At 40.6% G+C, this 19,740-nt stretch overlaps 1 protein-coding gene across 1 annotated transcript in view; it reads left to right on the top strand.

Moving 5' to 3' along the window:
- Window positions 1-19,740, top strand: part of mtus2a (microtubule associated tumor suppressor candidate 2a) — a 43,342-nt gene that overhangs the window by 10,798 nt on the left and 12,804 nt on the right. The window contains exons 4-5 of the mRNA XM_030069127.1: window positions 14,372-14,529; window positions 19,490-19,588. Of these exons, the coding sequence (XP_029924987.1) occupies window positions 14,372-14,529; window positions 19,490-19,588 (257 nt within the window). The remainder of the gene's footprint in view (window positions 1-14,371; window positions 14,530-19,489; window positions 19,589-19,740) is intronic.

Here is a 19,740-nt window from a genome sequence, read left to right as displayed (position 1 = left end):
ATCCCGTTCCTGTGAAGGCAGCATGGAGATACACTACAACTATCCAGCTACAGAAAGCTGACATAAATACTGAAGTGAAGTAAAGAGAGTCGTTTCGCCTCATTGGTGTACTGGCAGAATGTTGCAAACCAGACATTCAACCAGAGTCTTTATTTATAAACTTTAATGTTGGCATCCTTTGTATTGTGTCAGGTAAAATTAATACAGTGTTAAAATCACGCTCACTTATTCTAAAATATTAACACAAGCAAGGGGACTGTCCAGAACAACAAGAAAGCTCAGTAAATGCTATAGTATGTTGAGAATAGTGTCCTGTCATTTGACTAAATTGACTAAAATTATTTGGCGTACTTCTGACCAAAACCTAACAAACGGAAAATTAATTTAATGTGACTTATTAAATAAACCTGACTAAAACAAACAAAAAAGATCTTTCAAGAGATGACTAAGACTAAAATTCAAATTCAGATACCTTCAAAATTAACACAACATGCTGCTTTCCTCAAATATCAATGAGTAGTGCTCTAATTGTGCTGTAAGCATTGACCATGGGTATTGTGTGTGTGTGCGTGTGTGTGTGTGTGTGTGTGCCTGAAGAGGCAAGGGTCTTTTTGAGAATTCATTCACTGATGTGGTAGATTTGAAAAGAGGCAATTTTCCTTTTAATTAGTTAAATACTGAGAGACAGACAGTGTGATGGTTAGAGATGTGTTTGATGAATGGGTCAACAGTAAATTTGAGTCGTAGGCAAGAAAAAGTGATGAATCTGGCAGAACCTGACAATAGCATATGACAACTTGATGGTCATGAATTGGTGACTGCCACTGTGCAAGTAATAGCAGAGTAAGGGGTTTTGACTAGACATGAAAAATGACCAAATACATCATTAACAAAATGAAAGCTGACTGTTTTCTGACACTCTATTCTTTTTGTGATGTGGTTTGTTGAAGGAGGCAGTATAGTATATTAATATTGCGTCTTGCCATTCATCAGAGGCTAAGTGACTTACAGATAAAGTAGGCAGAATCTTCAATATTGAATAGCTTCTCAAAACTACGCCGAGAATATGACATGAATCAATGAAATGAGAGCAGAGAGAATCTCAAGCCGGAGAATAAGACGGTCCTGTAACCGTAAAGTCACAAGCTTAGTCTCTGCAAAGGCGTCCATCAGCAGCAACAGGTCCTTTTGTAGTTTCTCTGAACAAGATAGTTCTCGCTAATTGTACATTTTTTTTGTCATTAATATTAGTTTAATCTCTTGCATGTTACAGTAGTGACAATTAGGCTATGTCCAGATTAAGCTGGCCAAAATTGCACACTTATTTTTCTTCATTATGGCTTTCTGTCCATACAATGCTGGTATTTTCCAGTGACAAAACTGGTGTTCTTCAAAAACGCTCTCCAGAGTGTTTCAATATGAAAACATTGATCTGGAATTGTAGTGCAGATGGGGGAGAATTTTTTTTTTTTCAAATGTATCTGGTTTTGAGTGGCCATGGCTTTAAAGTAGCATGAAGAGTTCCTGGTCAGTTTTGGTGCAATATTTTATGACATGTAGTTTGTCATTTGTCCATGTCTGTTTACAGACTCACACACACGTAAACACATGCACATACTCACAAAACACTGATAGAAATGCCAGCCAGGAGAACGGGGAAGTGACTGTTTTAAAAGTATCGCCTAAAGCAGAATGTTCCCTTTACTACTGTTGAGCCGCTGCACCTCAGAGCATGTTGTGACCAAAATTGAATCAAGTGTGCAGGATCGACATGAGAGGGAAAAGATCAAGGCCCTTTGATGTTCTTTTCCACATGCACGTGTGTGTGTGTGTGTGTGTGTGTGTGTGTGTGTGTGTGTGTGTGTGTTTCTGGAGCAACAGAGAGCGAGGGAGGAAGTGGTAGTATGGTTTACTTTGAGCTTTGACTCTGTGTGGTGCCCACGACCTTTAGCTGTGAGGCATTTGAACTCCTGCGCTCCATTTGACCTTCCAGATTCTGTCTGGCATAACTGCTGATCTCTCGCTGTCTGACTCACTGAGTGAGCACTAGTACAGGCTTAACTCACTGTCTAATTTTTTCTATGGGGAATTTGGGAAAAAAAAAAAAAAATCACTGCAAAGTGAACCCATGATGTGTTTTCAGTGTAGTTGCAAGCAGCTGATAAAAGGCCTCCAGACCTGGACCCAAATGCCTTTCATTAACTGCTGCTCTTCATTATACTGAAATGTCATGCAACACACATCCTATAATCGCATTAATATGTATTAAAGGAGTATGATATCAGACAGCTGCTATGGCAAAAAAAATCATAATTACTCTGAAAGGGAACCATTCTTGTCATCCGTGCCCCATGCTGCAGTCTAACAAAGAAGTTTGGATAATGCATTACAATTTTTAGATAATTTAGCCCGGATGACAAAAGAGTTTGATATTTTGTTTATGATTAGATCTTTCCCCATATTAATTCTTGATATATGTCAATTTTACAAAAATGATTGCTCTTTAAATTTACTTGTAGCCCAAGGACATGTGCAAAAAGTCAAGGGCCAATGCTTTTCTGATTGACTGTATGACATAGATAATGATGTTTCAGTTCACAGCAAAATGATGTAATACTGAGCCATACAGTAACACTGAATGGCTCTGGAATAGGAATCACTGGAATAGGAAACATGTCAGACATATGTAACACTTTGCCAACATCACAATGGTTCACTTTCTCTCTCTCTCTCTCTCTCTCTCTCTCTCTCTCTCCCCCCGCCTCTCTCTTTTTACAGTGGGTTATTTTAGTTCATTATTCCTCTGTCTTGTTCTAGAAACTGAAAAGTCAGTGAGAGGACAAAAAGTTTCCTTTCCTGATTGTGAGTATTTAGGAGCTTTTTTTTGTCTTTATGTGTATCTACTCATTTGAATGTGTTTGCGTTGGTACTGATAGGTATGTGTCAGTGTCAGTGGTTGTGTTTCATGAGCTTGCGTGCACCTGGATGAGAATTTTTGTTTGCACGCTCTCGCACCTGCCTTTCCTCCACCACTCGGGAATCTTTGCTCATCTCGCGGTGCTCCAACTCAGATCAAAGTGCAGACAGATTGACAGATGAGCTTTCACACAACCTTCCATCAAGTATGTCAGGGGAGACACCGCAACCCAGCACCTTTTTCCATAACAGAGAAAAGAAGAAAGGCCAGGCTCAGTTGCACGTTTTCCCCATTGATCAGCGAGCAAAGCGGACTCCATTAGGGCTCTGGATGATGTGGATAGGAGAAATCATTAAGGAATAGAGCAGTGAGGAGGGAAGGATTGCTAGGCTCTGGTAAAGTGGGTTAGAGTAAGATCCCTGGAGTTTAAGCTCCCCACTGTCGTAGCTCGTCAACCTCACTCTGATCAATGGGAAGCGTGTGAGAGAGAGAGAGGGTGCATGTGTGTGTTTGTGTGCACACATGCAATTGTGTGCCTATGTTATTTCGTGAAGGGGGGGGGGGTAAAACAATAAGATATATGCATTGCTCATGCATGGTTCATTATGATTTGGTCATGTGGTCACAGTGGTGAAACTGTTCTTCCTGCTGCAGTTTATCTGCAAGTAACACCCACTGCAGGAGCGTTCAATAGGTAGAATATACAGAGGATCAACTGTCACATAGAGGAGACAGTAATCAGTCTAGACAGGATCAAATGGAAACACACACATATATACTTGCATGCACACAGTAAGGCAAAGAAGGTGACTTTGAGTCTACAGGGGTCCATTAGTGCCAAAACAATGCTATTTATTGTGGTGGTGTTGCTTTATCTTTGTTTTGGTACATGGTTGACTCCTGTTGTCTGTGTCTCCTGTTGTTTGTTTTTGTCTGCTGTCATTTCTGTTCATCTGTGTGTACTGTCTTATGTGTTTCTTTATTTTTAATGTTGTTTGCATTTGTCTGTCTATTGTTTTCATTGATCTGTGTCTACTGTCATGGCCACATTTCAGGGAGATGGCTTTGACTAAATATATCCCTGCATTTTGTGATCTTTAGCTAGCTAACCAGAAAACAGGATAAGTGACAATGATAATTATTTACAATATTCAACACAAGGAATACAGATGCAAACAGATGTGCAATGCATGTTAAACAAAGGATAAGAGCAATGGGGAAAAAAAATCATACAAAAGGTAATAATGTATCTACCATTTCAGATGTCAGTAAATAACATACTAACAATGTAAAATGAGCAATATATAGTAACACCATCATATTCAACAGCAACAGAACAAACACCATATGCAACAGCATCATTCTGGCACTAATGGAGCCCCACATAGACCTGCCTGGTATAGCTTTACTTGAATCTGATCGCCCATGTGTGTGTGTGTGTGTGTGTGTGTGTGTGTGTGTGTGTGTGTGTGTGTGTGCGCACATGCGTGCATGCATAACTACATATCTTTTAAATGTTTGTATGGATATGTGTGCATGTGCCTTTGGGAGCTGTAGGTCATTCTAGATGGCATTGATTAGTCATTAACCCAATCCTGCCTTTAGCCCTATCACTAACATCCATAAAAGCATTCAAGGATATATGCCTAACCCTGTGTATGCGTGCGTGCATGCATGCGTGCGTGTGTGTGTGTGTGTGTGGATTTTTTGTTATTGTGAGAGAGACTGAGAGCGTCTATGCATACAAGATAGATGGAGGGGATAGGCTGCTAATTCCACTGTGATTGACAGACTCTATTACATAGCTGGGAGCTGAATCCAGAGAGGGAAGGCTGATGAAGCCTGTGCTGTTGAGCCACACCGCCTCAGTGATAGAAACTCGATCACCAAAACAAACAGTGTATTATCACCCCTATCTCTCCTCTCTTTGGGCTGATAATTAAATAATGCTGGAAATCAAATGAACGTGAGGCAAAGCTGAGTAGACAGCGTAGCGGAGGAAAAACTGAGGGGAAATTCTGTGATAAAAGCAAATGAAATAAGTTGAGAATAAAGGGGAGAGAGAGAGAGACAGGGAAGAGAGGCAAGGGAAAGAAGGAGAGGTTGCTGTCAAATGTGAGAAGAGAGAGGAGAAGGAGAGGAGAGGGAAAGGTTTGGAGTGGTTGGCGGGCAGGACGATGGGATGTCATAGCCCAGATGCCATGGCTCAGATCTGGCCTGTGACTCATGCTAGCTCACTGTGAACAGATGGTTTCTATGGTGTATACACACACACAAACACACACACACATATACACACACTAGTCGAGCAGCAAATTAGATGGGCCAATTAGATTAGGCTGCCGTTCTGCGGTTGAGGAAGAAAAAAACATGGCAGGGGCTTACCGAAGCATTAGAGCTGTGACAGTGTGGATGGGCTGAATCGGCCTGTTCATTAACTGATAAAAGCCCAGCGTATTTCATCCACCTGCTTGTTAAACATTGTTTATGGGCTTATGCTGATGCTCCAGACTGATGAAAACAATGGGAATGTTGAGATAGGCGCAGTGAAGTCAAGTAAACATGCACATGCTCATCCCCAAGCCCGGCTATGCAAGTCACTCTCAGCTAAAAGACGCTAATTATTTAAACAATAACTCCCTCCAGGCAGTGGTGTATTGTGATTATGTCACAGCTAAGGGGGGTGACGACCTGATGCAAAGCGGAGGTCTGTCAACCCCCTTAGCTGAACGCTTACTGAATATATATAAAAATCAGACTCATTCAGGCACATTCCAATCAACACAGTTATAGGAATCCATTTAAGATGAAAATAGGCCCTTCTGGCTACAGGCATCATGTGCATGGTGGATGCTATGCGGCATTCCTGTTTACATTTACAGACCAGACTTTTTTTATACTTTCAATTGCGCTGTACAGCAGGATTTATGAAGCACTTTATGAACCAAAAGTGGTGCTCCCAAATGTCATTTTGTTAAGGAACTGTTTTGCCTTGGCGGAGTGATACAGAAATGGACAAAACAGCTGAAGCATACTGGTATACTGTTATAACACAGCTGTCAACCAATCAGATTGCATGATTTGAGCTTCCTATTTTCCACATTGCACTAAACAGTGGAATTTGTGAATCGCCAGATTGTGGGACGTGCAAGATAATAGTAATTTTAATCAAATCAACATGTGTTCAACAATTTGGGAAGTGCAACTATTCTATTATTACTCTATTATACGATATTATTTTCATTTTCACTTATCCTGTTTTATGGTTAGCTATCTATTATTACTTTTTCAAAATTCAGAGGAACATTATCCTGCATAGAATATCAAGTAGTATGAGAGCAAGGCTATATTCTGCATACAAGCTACATACATGCCAAGAATACATTTGGATGTAACCCTTTTGTAATCACCAACATTTTGATTAGTAACTTTAATTTCATAACATTTTTCTCCCAGATTCTCTAATGGATTACAGTAACATTCATTTTGTAATTTAAATAAGTAACGCTGCTCCTTGCAAGTAGTTACTCCCCAACACTGATCAGAGGAAAAGAAAACACTTGGTTCTCTCATTTCCTCTCTCCTTTGTCTTTGAAGAATTCTCAGGATAGAAACCCCGTTCCTCCTCCTCTCTCCCACTGGGCAAGCCTCATTACAATCTGCATTGCCCATAAATCACCTTACGCCACAGGAGGTGTACGCTTACCCTCTCTAACTTTATCAAACTAACACTGTTCAGCAGTTCAGCGTCTATTTCCATCCTGTCGACAGCTAGCTCCGATTTTTCCCTTTTTCTTTTACTTTGGTTGAGTCCAACACCCTGCCTTCTGCTTCAAAACAAATGAATAACTTTTGTAAATATCCCTCTCAGGGGAACATCACAACAGAGCTTCATCAATAATGCTGTGCACAGTGTGCTGCGGCACTGCCGGCTTGATGCAAAATGAGGATTTAACAAAACCATCATGTCAAGGCATGGCACTCTAAAAAAACTGAATTATGCGGCACAGATGTTTGGCACCTTATGTTGTATTTGCTGCATTATATTTGCAATTTCCTGAAAAGTGACTTGCTATCAGCCAGTGTGGGGAGCTTCCAATCATGAAAATTACCTTTTATTCTTATTTTTGTTTGCTTTCGTCCCTCTCTATTTCTCAAATGAAGAGTGAATGGTGCTCATTGCAATTTTTTTGTCAGTTGAGTCTAAAGGGGCTTCACTTAAATCAACCTTACGAAATTTTAATTTAACTTTAAGGTCCTTGGCGTCTCTGTTATCCAAATCTATAATCTAATTTTCAGGTTCTATACACTAGATTCATTATGGGCTTCTGTGCTCAGACTGGAGGCCGTTCATTTATCTTCAAGGCAGCTCTTTGCCTGACACCTGACCCTGTCTTGTGTGGCACGCCATTGATTCCTGAAGAAGAAATAATCTTTTTGTTTGCCCCCCCGAACATGGAGGTAAGAGGTCAGGGTCAGTTACAGAGCAGAGGTAGATTCAGTGTCTTGCTCAAGGACACTTCAGCAGGGTGAATGCTTGCTGTCATGGCAGCTTGGACCAACTTTGACCAGCCCTCTGGTTAAAAGACGCTAAAGGATGCCCCTTCGCTGTGAGGACAGGACTGTGTTCCCCATCAAACTCGAGCTTCCGCCTGATGGTACTTCTCTCGTTCTCTCCTCCTTCCATTCAGAGCTTGGCAGTGATCTGGCTTAATCCCCTCACAACTTTTCTCCATGTCCTAAGCCATTTCTTGTTAGGGGTATTTTACTGCTGCGCTCAGAAGATCCAGCAGCTGAAGGCATTACTGGATCTCCAGCCAGTGAAAAGCATTATCTCCCGGTCTGCTTTTGGAATTATTCTATAGGCCCCAGAATAACACACTAAATCCGGAAAAAAAAAAAGTCTGATTCAGTCCAGTTAAACTGTATGGATGCCTTTGGGTAAATTCCTATCAGTCTCTGCTTGACCATACAAGGAGAAATGTAACACTTCTTGCTGGTTGAAGTGCACCTTTAATCTGCTGACATCTGGGTCCTGACAGGGGACAGGAGGCCTGTTGGCTGCTGCTGTCAGCTTCACTGTTATCATCTAATCTATCTCTCACTCCGCCTGCTTTTGCAGCCCCGCTCTGACTCTGCAGGACCATTACTTTCTGCTTTATATATGCAGCTTTAACCTTGACTGTCACACATATCCCCGTGAATGCACATTGTCTACTTTTCATCCCTTGAGTGTGGTTTGTGTGTGTGTGTGTGTGTGTGTGTGTGTGTGTGTGTGTGTGTGTGTGTGTGTGTGTGTGTGTGTGTGAGAGAGAGAGAGAGAGAGAGAGAGAGAGAGAGAGAGAGAGAGCCAGGGAGGCTTGGGGGGCCCGGGGTGGAGGGGGATCTGATTTCACTGAAACCTAGAGGGGTGATGCATCTTCACATTGTGCTCCAGCTGTAAGAAAAAAAAAATAGACCAGTCGGCTTATTATTTGGGTCAATGTGTTTTTTTTTTTTGTTTGTTTGTTTGTTTTTGTCAAAAACTGATATTTCCCACATTACTGGTTCAAATTACGACCAAAATAGTGCCTGAAAATGTATACTAATTAGTAAGATAGTGATGCTAAAATTAGTTCCAAAGTCCAAAGTCCAAATTTCAAAAGTTTAATCATTGACTCCTACATCATGAATTCGAATGACACAAAACTTGCTACACAAAATGCAGCTGTCCTCACAATTTACACTCATTTGCCCGTAAGTCAAGGTCAAAATTTTAAACTCAAAACAAGACCTCTCACCCTGGCAAGCTTTTAGCAGTGTGTTCTGCTGTTTAAAACATGCACTGATTGCCCTGATGGAGGCACTAAGAGTTAAAAGGTAAAAATTTCAAAATCTGAAAGGCTTGAACTCGTATCACAAATCCAGTTGGTCCAATAAACACACAAATTTCAGCTATCCTTACAAATTATATTGGTCTAATTGAAGGTCAAAATTCAAACTCAGCCGTGATATCTCAGATACCACTGGTCTGATTTTGAGAAAAATCGTAAGATGATGCATCTTGTTACAAGCTAACCCAAGGCATGCCTGCATCATTGTAAGGGACATGTTTACTTATTTAAATGTTGTTCTAACCCACATTGAAACTTTGGAATACTGTATAAAGACATACTATATGCTAAGTGATTAAAAAACAGTAAGCAATACTTGTAAATATTATTTGACCCAAAGTCTGCTTGGAGAAATAGCTTGGCGGAATATATTGCCATGTTGGTTTCTATATCAAACATCTCAAATTTCCCAGTAGTTTTGTCTCTCAGCTCATAAGGAAAACAATGCCCCGTCATATTTTTTTTCATTGATGGATGAAAAGTGACTGTCAGTTTGAATCTGCTTCTAAGGAGTGACAGTTCGGAAGAAATGATTAATAAGCTGAGCGAACCATTGGCTCTGATGAATGCAATGTTCAAGCTAAATTATGCACACTGTCTATCTTTTTATTGAACAACGCTGTCTGTATGTGTCACGTGTTCATGAGAGCAGTCTAATTGAAGTGGCAGAGTGATGGTGAGACCTTTTGTTCTGCACCTTTTGTTCTCTATATCCTATGACTAAATTATAAATATATACTTTTTTTCTCTTAAAGCACAAAAAAACTTAAGATGGCATGTGACAATTTTAGTTCTTTACAATGAATTTCATCTTCTAGTTCTATTCAAACGCACTTTGTAGAACTTTCTGGACACAAGCATTTAAAGGCAAATAAATTTCCTCTTGTATCCAGAAAATGACAACTGATGCATGTAAATTCGTGAAGCAAATTAGTTTACATTAAAAACGATCTCATATTGTTGCTGCATATTTCACCTTTGATATGAGAACTATTTTTTTTTCGGTCTAAATACTAGATAAATAACTCGTTTATTTATTTATTTTTATCACATTTTTGCAGTGTAAGAATAGAATGGAAAGGATGGAGCGAGGGAGGTAACTGTTTTGTTTGGGGTTTTTTAAGCTGTCATCAAATTTAAAGTGTTTACTCATTTCCTACTGCTGAGTTTTTGAAGAATAAGAGCTATTTCCGTGGCATGTCAGCACTACAACCTGTGTTGTGGGTCTCAATTCACCGAAGCACACATGTGTGCCTGCACCTGTGTGTATGTTGCTGCTGCTATCTGTCAGCTACAAGGATTGCCATAAACATAACCAATTCCTTTAGGACAAGAGAGTTTCTTTCCCAGAATGTGAATTTGCTGATGTAGCTGAAGGCAACGCACAGAACGGGTTCTGCCGCAGTCAAATGAAGGACTATCTTTTACCCAGGCCTATTAAAGACTCCAGTTTAACTTCAGGTCTGAATTTAGCTACATAACTGTGAAATCAAACCTGTACCAATGCTGTCAGTTTGGATACACTCCCACCCGTTTACCAGCAGAAACATCTGAGGAGGTCCACTGAGCCTGAAGAACGGTGCTGTTTGATCTTGTTGTTGTGTTCATATCTGTTCCTGTTCAGTGTAAGAAGGCATTGATGGGAAGGCCAGCATTATTCTGTTGGCATTAGTTCTGCTATGAAACACTATTTTCAGGCTGCTCCAATAAAATACCTCCCCTGGGGTCATGGAAAAGGCACTATTCTTTATTGTCCTAAGCTTTCTCCCTTGCTTACCATCCGTATCCAATTTTATTTGTTTTTCTTAAGGCTCCAGAATGCTGTGCACTTGCCACTAGCTGTACCTCTGCATTATCTGTTTTATTCCTTAGCTCTTTTATCTCGTCTTTTCTCCCCTCTCTTTTATGGATGATACCATATAGCCACTCTAGACTTCCTATCCTCACAGTCTGCTATCTATCATCAGTTGGCACTTTGCCAATCAATGATGCATATCACCCAGTTAATGAAATACATCCCCTTTTTTCTCGCCTTCTCCAAAGCCCCTGAATCACGCTCTGCTTTTATTATTCACAGCGTTCCTCTGTCTGTTCCCAGATATCTCCCCGACTCCCCCGCTTCGTCCTTTATTCTCCTTCTCCACCTCCCTGTTCCGTGCTGTGAGAGTCGGTTCTTATATACCTGAAGTGTAGCTATCCACCAAGTGATTTGTGTCATCAGATGATAAGGCACAGTTTTTTTGTAAGGCCAACTGGGCAAAAGCCATCCTGCTGAATACCTGAGCACAGTCAACACAGTAATTTATTCCCTCTTAACACAGTATAAAAATATGTGTTCAAGCAGAATTTTTTGCTGTTCCTTATATTTGCATTTCTTTATGTAGAGTTGATTACATGGTATGTAAGCACCCATATATATTTTGGAGCATGGTAAAGGTAAAACACTCTGTTAAATTTATCAACAAGTGATGCATTTCGATGCCATAGATTTATAGCATATGGAGGGCCAATTGAAGGCCTTGCTACATAAAGAAATGAAAATATAAGCAACATTAGCTGAACTGCCTGATGACTCTGTGACATGGTATTTTTTATATCATGTTAAGAGGTAATAGATGACTGTTTTAACAAGTATTTTGCAAGCTGATTTTTTTGGTTCAACGACTTTCTATACATGTCAGAACAATTTTTTTTTTTTTTTAAATAAGCGCTGGTCAGACATGTTCAAGATTTTCAACATCATTAACTAATAGAAACGTGGTTTGTTGTTTGGTTAAAGGCGTGCTCTTGGGAATTAGTAAACAGCACTCCCCAATTTAGAGGATCAGAAACAATAACTGTATTAGACTGACGTGACGGCAGTAATTGTAGACCTTGGTTATAGACTGTATTAGAGTAATGTTCTGTTCAAGATCATATCTGGCCTGGACACACTATCCACGTCCTTGACTGGTTAATGAAGAGGAAATACTGCAAACAACCTTGCCAACCAAATCGCCAGGGAGCTCTGTGATCACTAATGAAATCTTCACTTAGGTGCCAAATTAAATGCTTTAGGAATATAACGAACATATATCACTGCTAAGATGGTGTAGAAATGCAAGCAGCGCATGCACAAACATGAGTCAGAGCTCATACATATATGCATCATCATATGTTTGTAAGCATGTCTCTAACTGGGTATATTTACTTACTTTTCAAATGTTAATTTGAAGTCATTAAAAACCAAATCACTATCAACTGATACCGTGGTCAGTGGGTGCACATGCTGTAACTCAGAAGCTTAAAAGTTGGAGTGGGGAGTGAAGTATGAACAGTTATCAAATGGTGTGTTTATAAGGAGCTCTGTGCGTGTGTGTGTGTGTGTGTGTGTGAGTGAGTGTGAGTGTCAGTGTGTGTGCATGGGAGGATTGAATTTTCTCCTAGCAGCTAACCCAATTCCACATAATAACGGAGTTCACTGCTCACAGAAACAGTCCAGTCCTCCACCAATGGGAAAGCTTCTCCTTCAACTGTCTGCCTATCAGAGGCGGCCTCCTGCAGAGTACCACCCAAATCCTGAGGGCTTCAGGGAGTTGGCACCAACATAACACAATGCGGGCCAAAATAAACTCCTGATTTCTCATTCTTCACAGCAGCTGTGTAGTCTGTCATTATATTTCTAAAACTGTTTCAGTTAGTACTGAATAGCTTAATCACTGTATCAGTGGCAGTTTTATAATATAGATTGTTTATTCTTGCTGTTCACACATATTGAGCAAAGTAGAGAAATGAAAGCGATCTGCTCTTATTGATTGGAGAGGGGGAGATGAGCAGGATATTGTGTGTGTGTGTGTGAGAGTGTAAACCACCCCATAGTAATTTGATAGATTATAGCTGCAGTATAAGCCAGGGTGAGTGATGATCTCTTTGTCTGTGTGTGTGTGTGTGTGTGTGAGTGTGTGTGTGTATGTCATATGGAAGTGTTACAGTGTTCTTGTGTAAACATGTGCATCAGACTGTGTGTGTGTGTGTGTGTGTGTGTGTGTGTGTGTGTGTAGGATGTGAGCTGTGCTCCAGGGTTAACGAAGGAAGGATTGAGTGCAGCAGTTACTGCCCCAGAGACTATTTTTCAGATCAGTGAAACTGGATTGAGAGATAAGATGGCTGTATTTCACTTTATAGGGTATGGTTGATGTGAGTGTATTCGAGTGTGGATCCCAACCAGTGACGTGACAGGTTGGGCTGGGTTTGGACAAAAATTTAGAAATTATGTTCAGGTTTGGGTCGGGTTCAGTTATTTAGCCATTATTTCACCAAAAAATGGTGGTCCTACTGTCTGTTCTAGCCAACTTCTTGTATAGTGTTGGAGTTTACATGGCAACATTTGCACTGGCAACACAAAGGCTTTTTCAGGCAGTAAATGTCACCTAGCAATGGAGGCCAGGCAAAATCTTGTCTCAGGATTCGGACACAAAAAAAGAACGCCTGTCGGGTCCAGGTCGTGTTCGGTAATAATCAATTCACATTTAGCAAACACTTGTAGACATATCCCCTGTCCATGATACTCTAAAGGATCTCTCAAAACAGCGGAGGGCAGAGCTTGGTTGTGCAGAGAGCAGGATTTGGTGGTTAATTGTGTCAAAGGCAGCGGTCAAGGTCAAGCAGGAGTAGAGCAGACGACTGACCAGCAGCTTTAGCTGATCGCAGTTTTTCCACTACAGACAGGAGTCCAGTCTCAGTGGAGTGTCCACTTTTGAGGCTGGATTGGTTCGGATCATGTAGGTTATTCTCAACTTGAAATTCAGGGACTTGGTTAAAGACTGTGCACTCAGGTGTTTTGGATAGAAAGGACAGGAGTTAAGCCAGCCTGTAATTTTCAACCAGAGATGGGTTGAGTGTAGGTTTCTTTAGTAGCAGAGTAACCTGGGACTGATTAAAAGCTGTGGGGAACACCGCTTTTAATCAGTTGATGTGTTTAACCGTTGATGTGCGCGATTGCAAGGATAAGTGTAATTGCCATATCACATATAAGTTACAATTCTCCCATCTCAGGTTGGGTTCAGACAAAAATATGCAGCCTGATCTGCACTCTAGTGTGTATGCCAAGCTATTTCACCCTATAACCATGGCATCTCATATCCTCCTCAAAGGGGTGAAAATCATTACGTGCTTAGCCATGTGGAGGAATTTTGTTGTTTTGAGAGTCAGATCAGCAACTTGGTCAGATGTCCAAGTGAGCAGTCTACACCCCATCTTATTTGTCCGAGCAACTTTCACACTGCTCAAAGGGATATTAATTTAATGAAAATGGACCACAAACAGGACTACGTTTCTACAACATTACATTTTTCAAACTGTTGAAACATGGAATGAGTCCTGATTTATCCTCATACCACATATAGGCTAATCCAGGAGTGACTCAATTCTTGAAACACAACCGATCTCTGCTAATGGTAGGTAATGTATGAAGCCCAGCATATTTTCTCATTAGACTGCTGGCTAATCAGCACTGACAAATCCTCTATCCTAACTATAAATGAAACCATTTTAGCCTACAGTTGTATAAATCAGTCATCTAATTATGTGTTCCAGGTCTGAGTGTGAGTGAGGAGCCTCCTCCACACAGGGTGACCACCACCCCTCCGTCCACAGACCAGCAGAGGGGGGCACTGTGCCACAGCGGTAGCCTCCAGCCACCCTCCACTCCGGCCCTGCCCAGACGCTACCTGCCGGCCCAGCCCAGAAACTCACCTGGAGGTCAGTGGAAGTTCTTACAAAAAGAGCAAAGCAGGACTCATTTCTGGTTTTCATGTAGCTTCATTTGCCCAAAAAGTACATTGTTTCCGTAGAACAGAGTTGTCACTCGAATGTTAGACTGTCAAAAATACTCGTATTTGAAATTTCCATGTCATTTCATTTTCCCCATCACAGTTAACATAGTTTCTAACTGGACAAAATCAAAAATCAGTAACTGCAAGATGAAGAGCTGTGTTAAGTGTATTATAAAAGTTATAGGCACTGTGTAATTTGTAAACACAAATTTGTTTGTTTTTAAAGACAAGCAGTACACATGCCCTTTAGTATATTCACCATTCTATTCAAATCACACAGCAAGAAAATGCACAAGAGAGAAAATTGTGGTAGGCCATTGAAACATATGTGATACCAGAGGCAGAGGACTTCACTACTTCACAGTAACATCTTAAAATGCAACTATGTGCTCCATACGTGAAAAGTAAGATGGCTTTCCATCAGGAAAGGGTGACATGAGGAGACACAGCTAGAAACAGGAGGACATTTGACACTGAAATAGCAAACTAAGGTCAGGGTACTAGATAGGTGTGTACATCTGTCTGTAACACTGGGTTCAATTTCTAATTCATGCTAAAAAAAAAAAAAAAAAAAAAAAAAAATTCTTATTTAACCATGATGAAAAAACATTGGTCATGACAATTTGAGATTATCCAAATCAATCCTTTAAATGCTTTGGAAAGCAACAATATTATGCAGATACACTAGTGATCCAATATATTCTTATGAGATGTCCATGGATATTCTCATTTATCCAGGTCATCGTTCTCTTTGGGCACTAGTCTGACCTCAGTCAGACCTCAGTCAGACCTCAGTCTGACCTCAGTCAGACTAGTGTGGACTAGAAAGGCCAATGCGCATGAACTGATGAAGCCCCTTGAACAAGAGGCGAAACGTCTTCCTAAGACAAATACAAGTCCAGTTGCCTACGATTCAGTTTGCCCAAAGAGATTGTTATGAGATGTGGTTTGTACTATCAAATGCCACAATCAAAGATCTTAAAACTACCCGATGTAGCTTTAAAATATGATCTGTAGGACAATTAGAAACTCCCTATCACAGCAATATTATCTAAGCAGTTAAATTTGTTAATCAAATGTCTTGCTATAGTAACAGATAACAACTATAGTTATTATAGTTGCCATTCATAGATAGTGAAACACTGCAGACATTTTTTTTAAATTATTTATTTATTTTATTTTAACCCACCAGATCTATGACTCAGGTGTGCAGACAGTGTAGTGACTGTGAGAAAACTTCTATCACCTTGTCTGGCTGCAGACCTGAGCAGATTTTATATGCAGTGTCTGTAAATTATTGATAAGGGAATACTGGAGTCCCTGCCAGTGTGCAAGTCGTGTACATACAAGAAAGTTTTTCATTTTTGTCTTTCTTGCTCATACAGAACAGACATGCATTCTCTCTCTCTCTCTCTCTCTCTCTCTCTCTCTCTCTCTCTCTCTCTCTCTCTCTCTCTCTCTCACAAACACACACACACACACACACACACACACACACACACATACTGTACATGTCTCTGGTGTTATCACTCCTGTCCTGCTGAGGCCCTGAAAGCTTCAGACAAAGTCACCAGCAGCAAGTAGCACACACACACACACACACACACACACACATATATCTATATATATATATATATATATATATATATATATACAGACTTGTACTTCTACCTTTGTGAGGACATTATATCGACTTCCATTCATTTTTTACAGCCTTCTACAGCCTTCCCCTAATGTTAACTAACGAATGCCTAACCCAAACCCTTACCCTTACCTCTACATAAACATAATTCTAACCTTAACCAATAAGCCAATAAACCAATAAAAATTAATTCTGGTCCTCACTATTTACAAGTGCACACACACACACACACACACACACACACACACACACACACACACACCTCACACACATACCCATTCTCTTTCCTAATATATACATAATCTATCAGTAGAGGACAGGGACCTAAACCAACTTTTCAGAGATGTTGTTCATCCAAGCTAATTGAAAGGGAGGGCAGTAAGGCAGAGGAACTTTAGGAGGTTATTATGATAATAGAGCGGAATAGGATAGTGGCTTGGAGCCTAAAGCCTGGTTCTTGCCCTCTGTGAAGCTCCATTTGAAAGCAGACATGCCATCTGCTTACCTTGGCAGTCATACTTTTATGATAACAATGTGCCTGAAAACTCCAGCCACCTATTGTACCAGATAAACTTAAAATGTGGGACACACATGGTAAGTTAAGTTAAACCTACCCCACACTTCGTGTATTAGACTTGTAGATTTATGTCCGTGGTTGTACTGGGTTTAGAAAACAAAACTATAACACAATACAAATGCTTGATGCATGCATTTGATAACGTTAATTAAGCTAGGCTTATCCTCTTTTTCTCTCAAAAATGTGCAGGATAGCTAATATTATCTCAGGCTACTGGTAACTGGGGCATGATAAATTGGTTTTGGCTTCCATGTCATTGGCTACGGAAGGTGAAAGCCTCTCCTTCTTCAGCAGTGTTTTGGGTTATAGTGCCTGCAGGCTAAAAGTTAAGATGTTAAAGGACAACTTTGATTTTTTTTTTTTTTTCTCTAAGCCCTTACTTTTGTTACTGGGGAGTGCAATGTACCAAAATATTTTTAATTGGTGCACTGGCCTTAGCCAACCACTGTGTAACAAGCTGCAGTTTAATGTTTTGAGGCAATTATAGCCTCAGAAGAATGTCCACACTGATTCAAGATATTGTGGTGGCTATCAGATCATTAAACTGCCCTTTAACAAAAAATATAGCGCAGAGTAAAAAATACTGCAGCTAACTCTCCGTTGTGCAAGCAGTCATAGACTTTTGTGTCAGACTATCAAATTTCAACAAACATTCCTTACACTTAAATATACAAGCAAAAACAAGTTCAATTCTGGTGCAACAGGTTGCAGTACTTAAATAGCAGAGTAGGAAAACTCAGTTGTTGAAATTCCCAACAAGAATATAAAAAATATCAGAAGTGTGACATCAGTTCCTCTGTGTTCAAGCAATCCTTAATGGGACTTCGGCTTGTTAAATGTGTTGCCATCCACATTGTCTCAAATTTCAGGTGATAAACTTTTGAGCCATCATTATAACATAAGCAAAACATATATTACAACATTATAGACCACATCAATCTTATGTCAGCATCAATCTTATATCAGCATTTACAAGAAGCTCTATTTTCACACCCAATCAGAATTTTCAGATTCACATATTTTGTTTCCAAACATTATTTTGACTGCTGCAACACCTTAATCTCCAAATAAAGCATGAGGCAGGTCTAGGAAGATCTGCTAGACAGACAAGTTTCATGTAGGGAATGGTTAGTAAGGGAAGTCAGGGAGTAACGTCATGTCCACACTAGGCCAGGTGAATGTGAAAATGCCATTTTGGTGCTGCATCCACTCTACAGCACACTGGCATTCCCACACCATTTTCCTAAATCCTGCAATCCACAATGAAATGCCCCAGAAATGCAAAAAAGCCCCCTGTCGAGCGTGTATATGCATGGCCTGTGCATGCTTGATACTAGACTGTGACCTAGATCACATCAGTCCTATGTCAGCATTTCCAAAAAGCTCTGTTTTCCCAATCCAAATTACAACACCTGATTCACATATTTTGGAGTGTTTCCAAAAAAGCCCCATTTTCACAGGTGGAAAACAGCAGCTTAGTGTGGGTGGAAGGCTAAAAAACAGAGGAAAAAAAAGATGCATTTTCAAATTTGCCTGGCTTGGCGTGGACATAAGTTGACCTAAGTGGCATGTGGTTAGGGGAGATAAATGGGATGTTGGACAGCTAGGGGGGTAAGGATAAATAGAAAAGGAGGGGGTGTCGAGACTGCTGTTGTATGGAAGAGTCTTCCTGGGTATTTAGGGTGAATGTGTGGCAGTGTGAAGGGGGATGATTACAGAAAGTGGATTTGGGTGCTTTGGTGTGTGTGGGTTGGGCTGGGGGTGTTTGTGGAGGCGTTCTGTACTGTCTGGGGTTCAGTTAACGGTAATGAGTCTGTGTGAAAGCCATGTTTGCTTCAACAACTGCTTCTCACACACGCATGCACACACACACTGTATCTCTGTGGGACTGCAGTATCTCTCAAGGGTTATATGGGGATTTGTTCAGGATCAGAGGCTTCTTTTCCATTACCGATCTAATTAGTTTCTTTTCAAGGCCCCTCTCCTCTCTGCTTCACCAGCAACTCCAAACCTTCTAACTTCCACAAACCCAGTTCTTCATTCGCCATCTTCTGTTTTTCTCCAGTGTTTTTTTTCCCCACTTTATCTCACCATCCATAATCCTGAGCCCCAAGGTAATATAATTCAGATTCATTGTTTTCAAATTCAGCTTCACTCCTTACGCCCACACACCCCACCGCTCTGCGACAGATTTAAATGTGTCACACATGAGGAGACGAGTGGGTGAGCACAGTAACAATATTATAAATCATTCTGAATTCCCCCTAGCTGGTATTTTGGCTGCAAGGGGTGTAATGTCACAGAGAGAGGGGGGTAATGATGGGCACAATTCCCCTGACATGTTCTGCTTCTCTTTGACCCTCAGTCCCATGAGAAATAGTTAGACGGATGGAGCTGGGGAGAGAGACATAGGTAATAGAAAGATTGAAAAAAAAGTGAGAAGCTGGAAAAATCAGCAAAGGGAGGAAGGAATGACAGTGCAGTGAACACAGAAGGATGGTAATGGCTTGATGCTTGTATTTAGATGTGTGACGGTTTGATGAACATAAATATGGCATATATAGATTCTTGATGGATTACTGCTGTATTATTTATCTAAATCCCATTGTTTTGTTTCAGTGATTGAAGTTGTCTAATTGGTTGTATGATATCTTTGTTGATTGACAGTTGTCAGGAAGGAGTTTCAGCGGAGTTCAGAGGTCACACGCTCTCTTCCCTCCTCCCCCAAGAGGCTGGCAGTGGTTCCCCCCAAACCACAGTCCCCAGGTGAGTGTATCCGTTTGCCCATCTCTTCCTGGATCTACTGTGATAATCTCTAATAATCTCCCCCTCTCTCTCTCTCTCTCTCTCTCTCTCTCTCTCTCTCTCTCTCTCTCTCTCTCTCTCTCTCTCTCTCTCACCCTTTTGGTGCTTTGGGG

Source organism: Myripristis murdjan, chromosome 14, assembly GCF_902150065.1.
Source record: "Myripristis murdjan chromosome 14, fMyrMur1.1, whole genome shotgun sequence".
Taxonomy (NCBI): Eukaryota; Metazoa; Chordata; class Actinopteri; order Holocentriformes; family Holocentridae; genus Myripristis; species Myripristis murdjan.
This window is presented reverse-complemented; position numbering and strand designations above follow the sequence as displayed.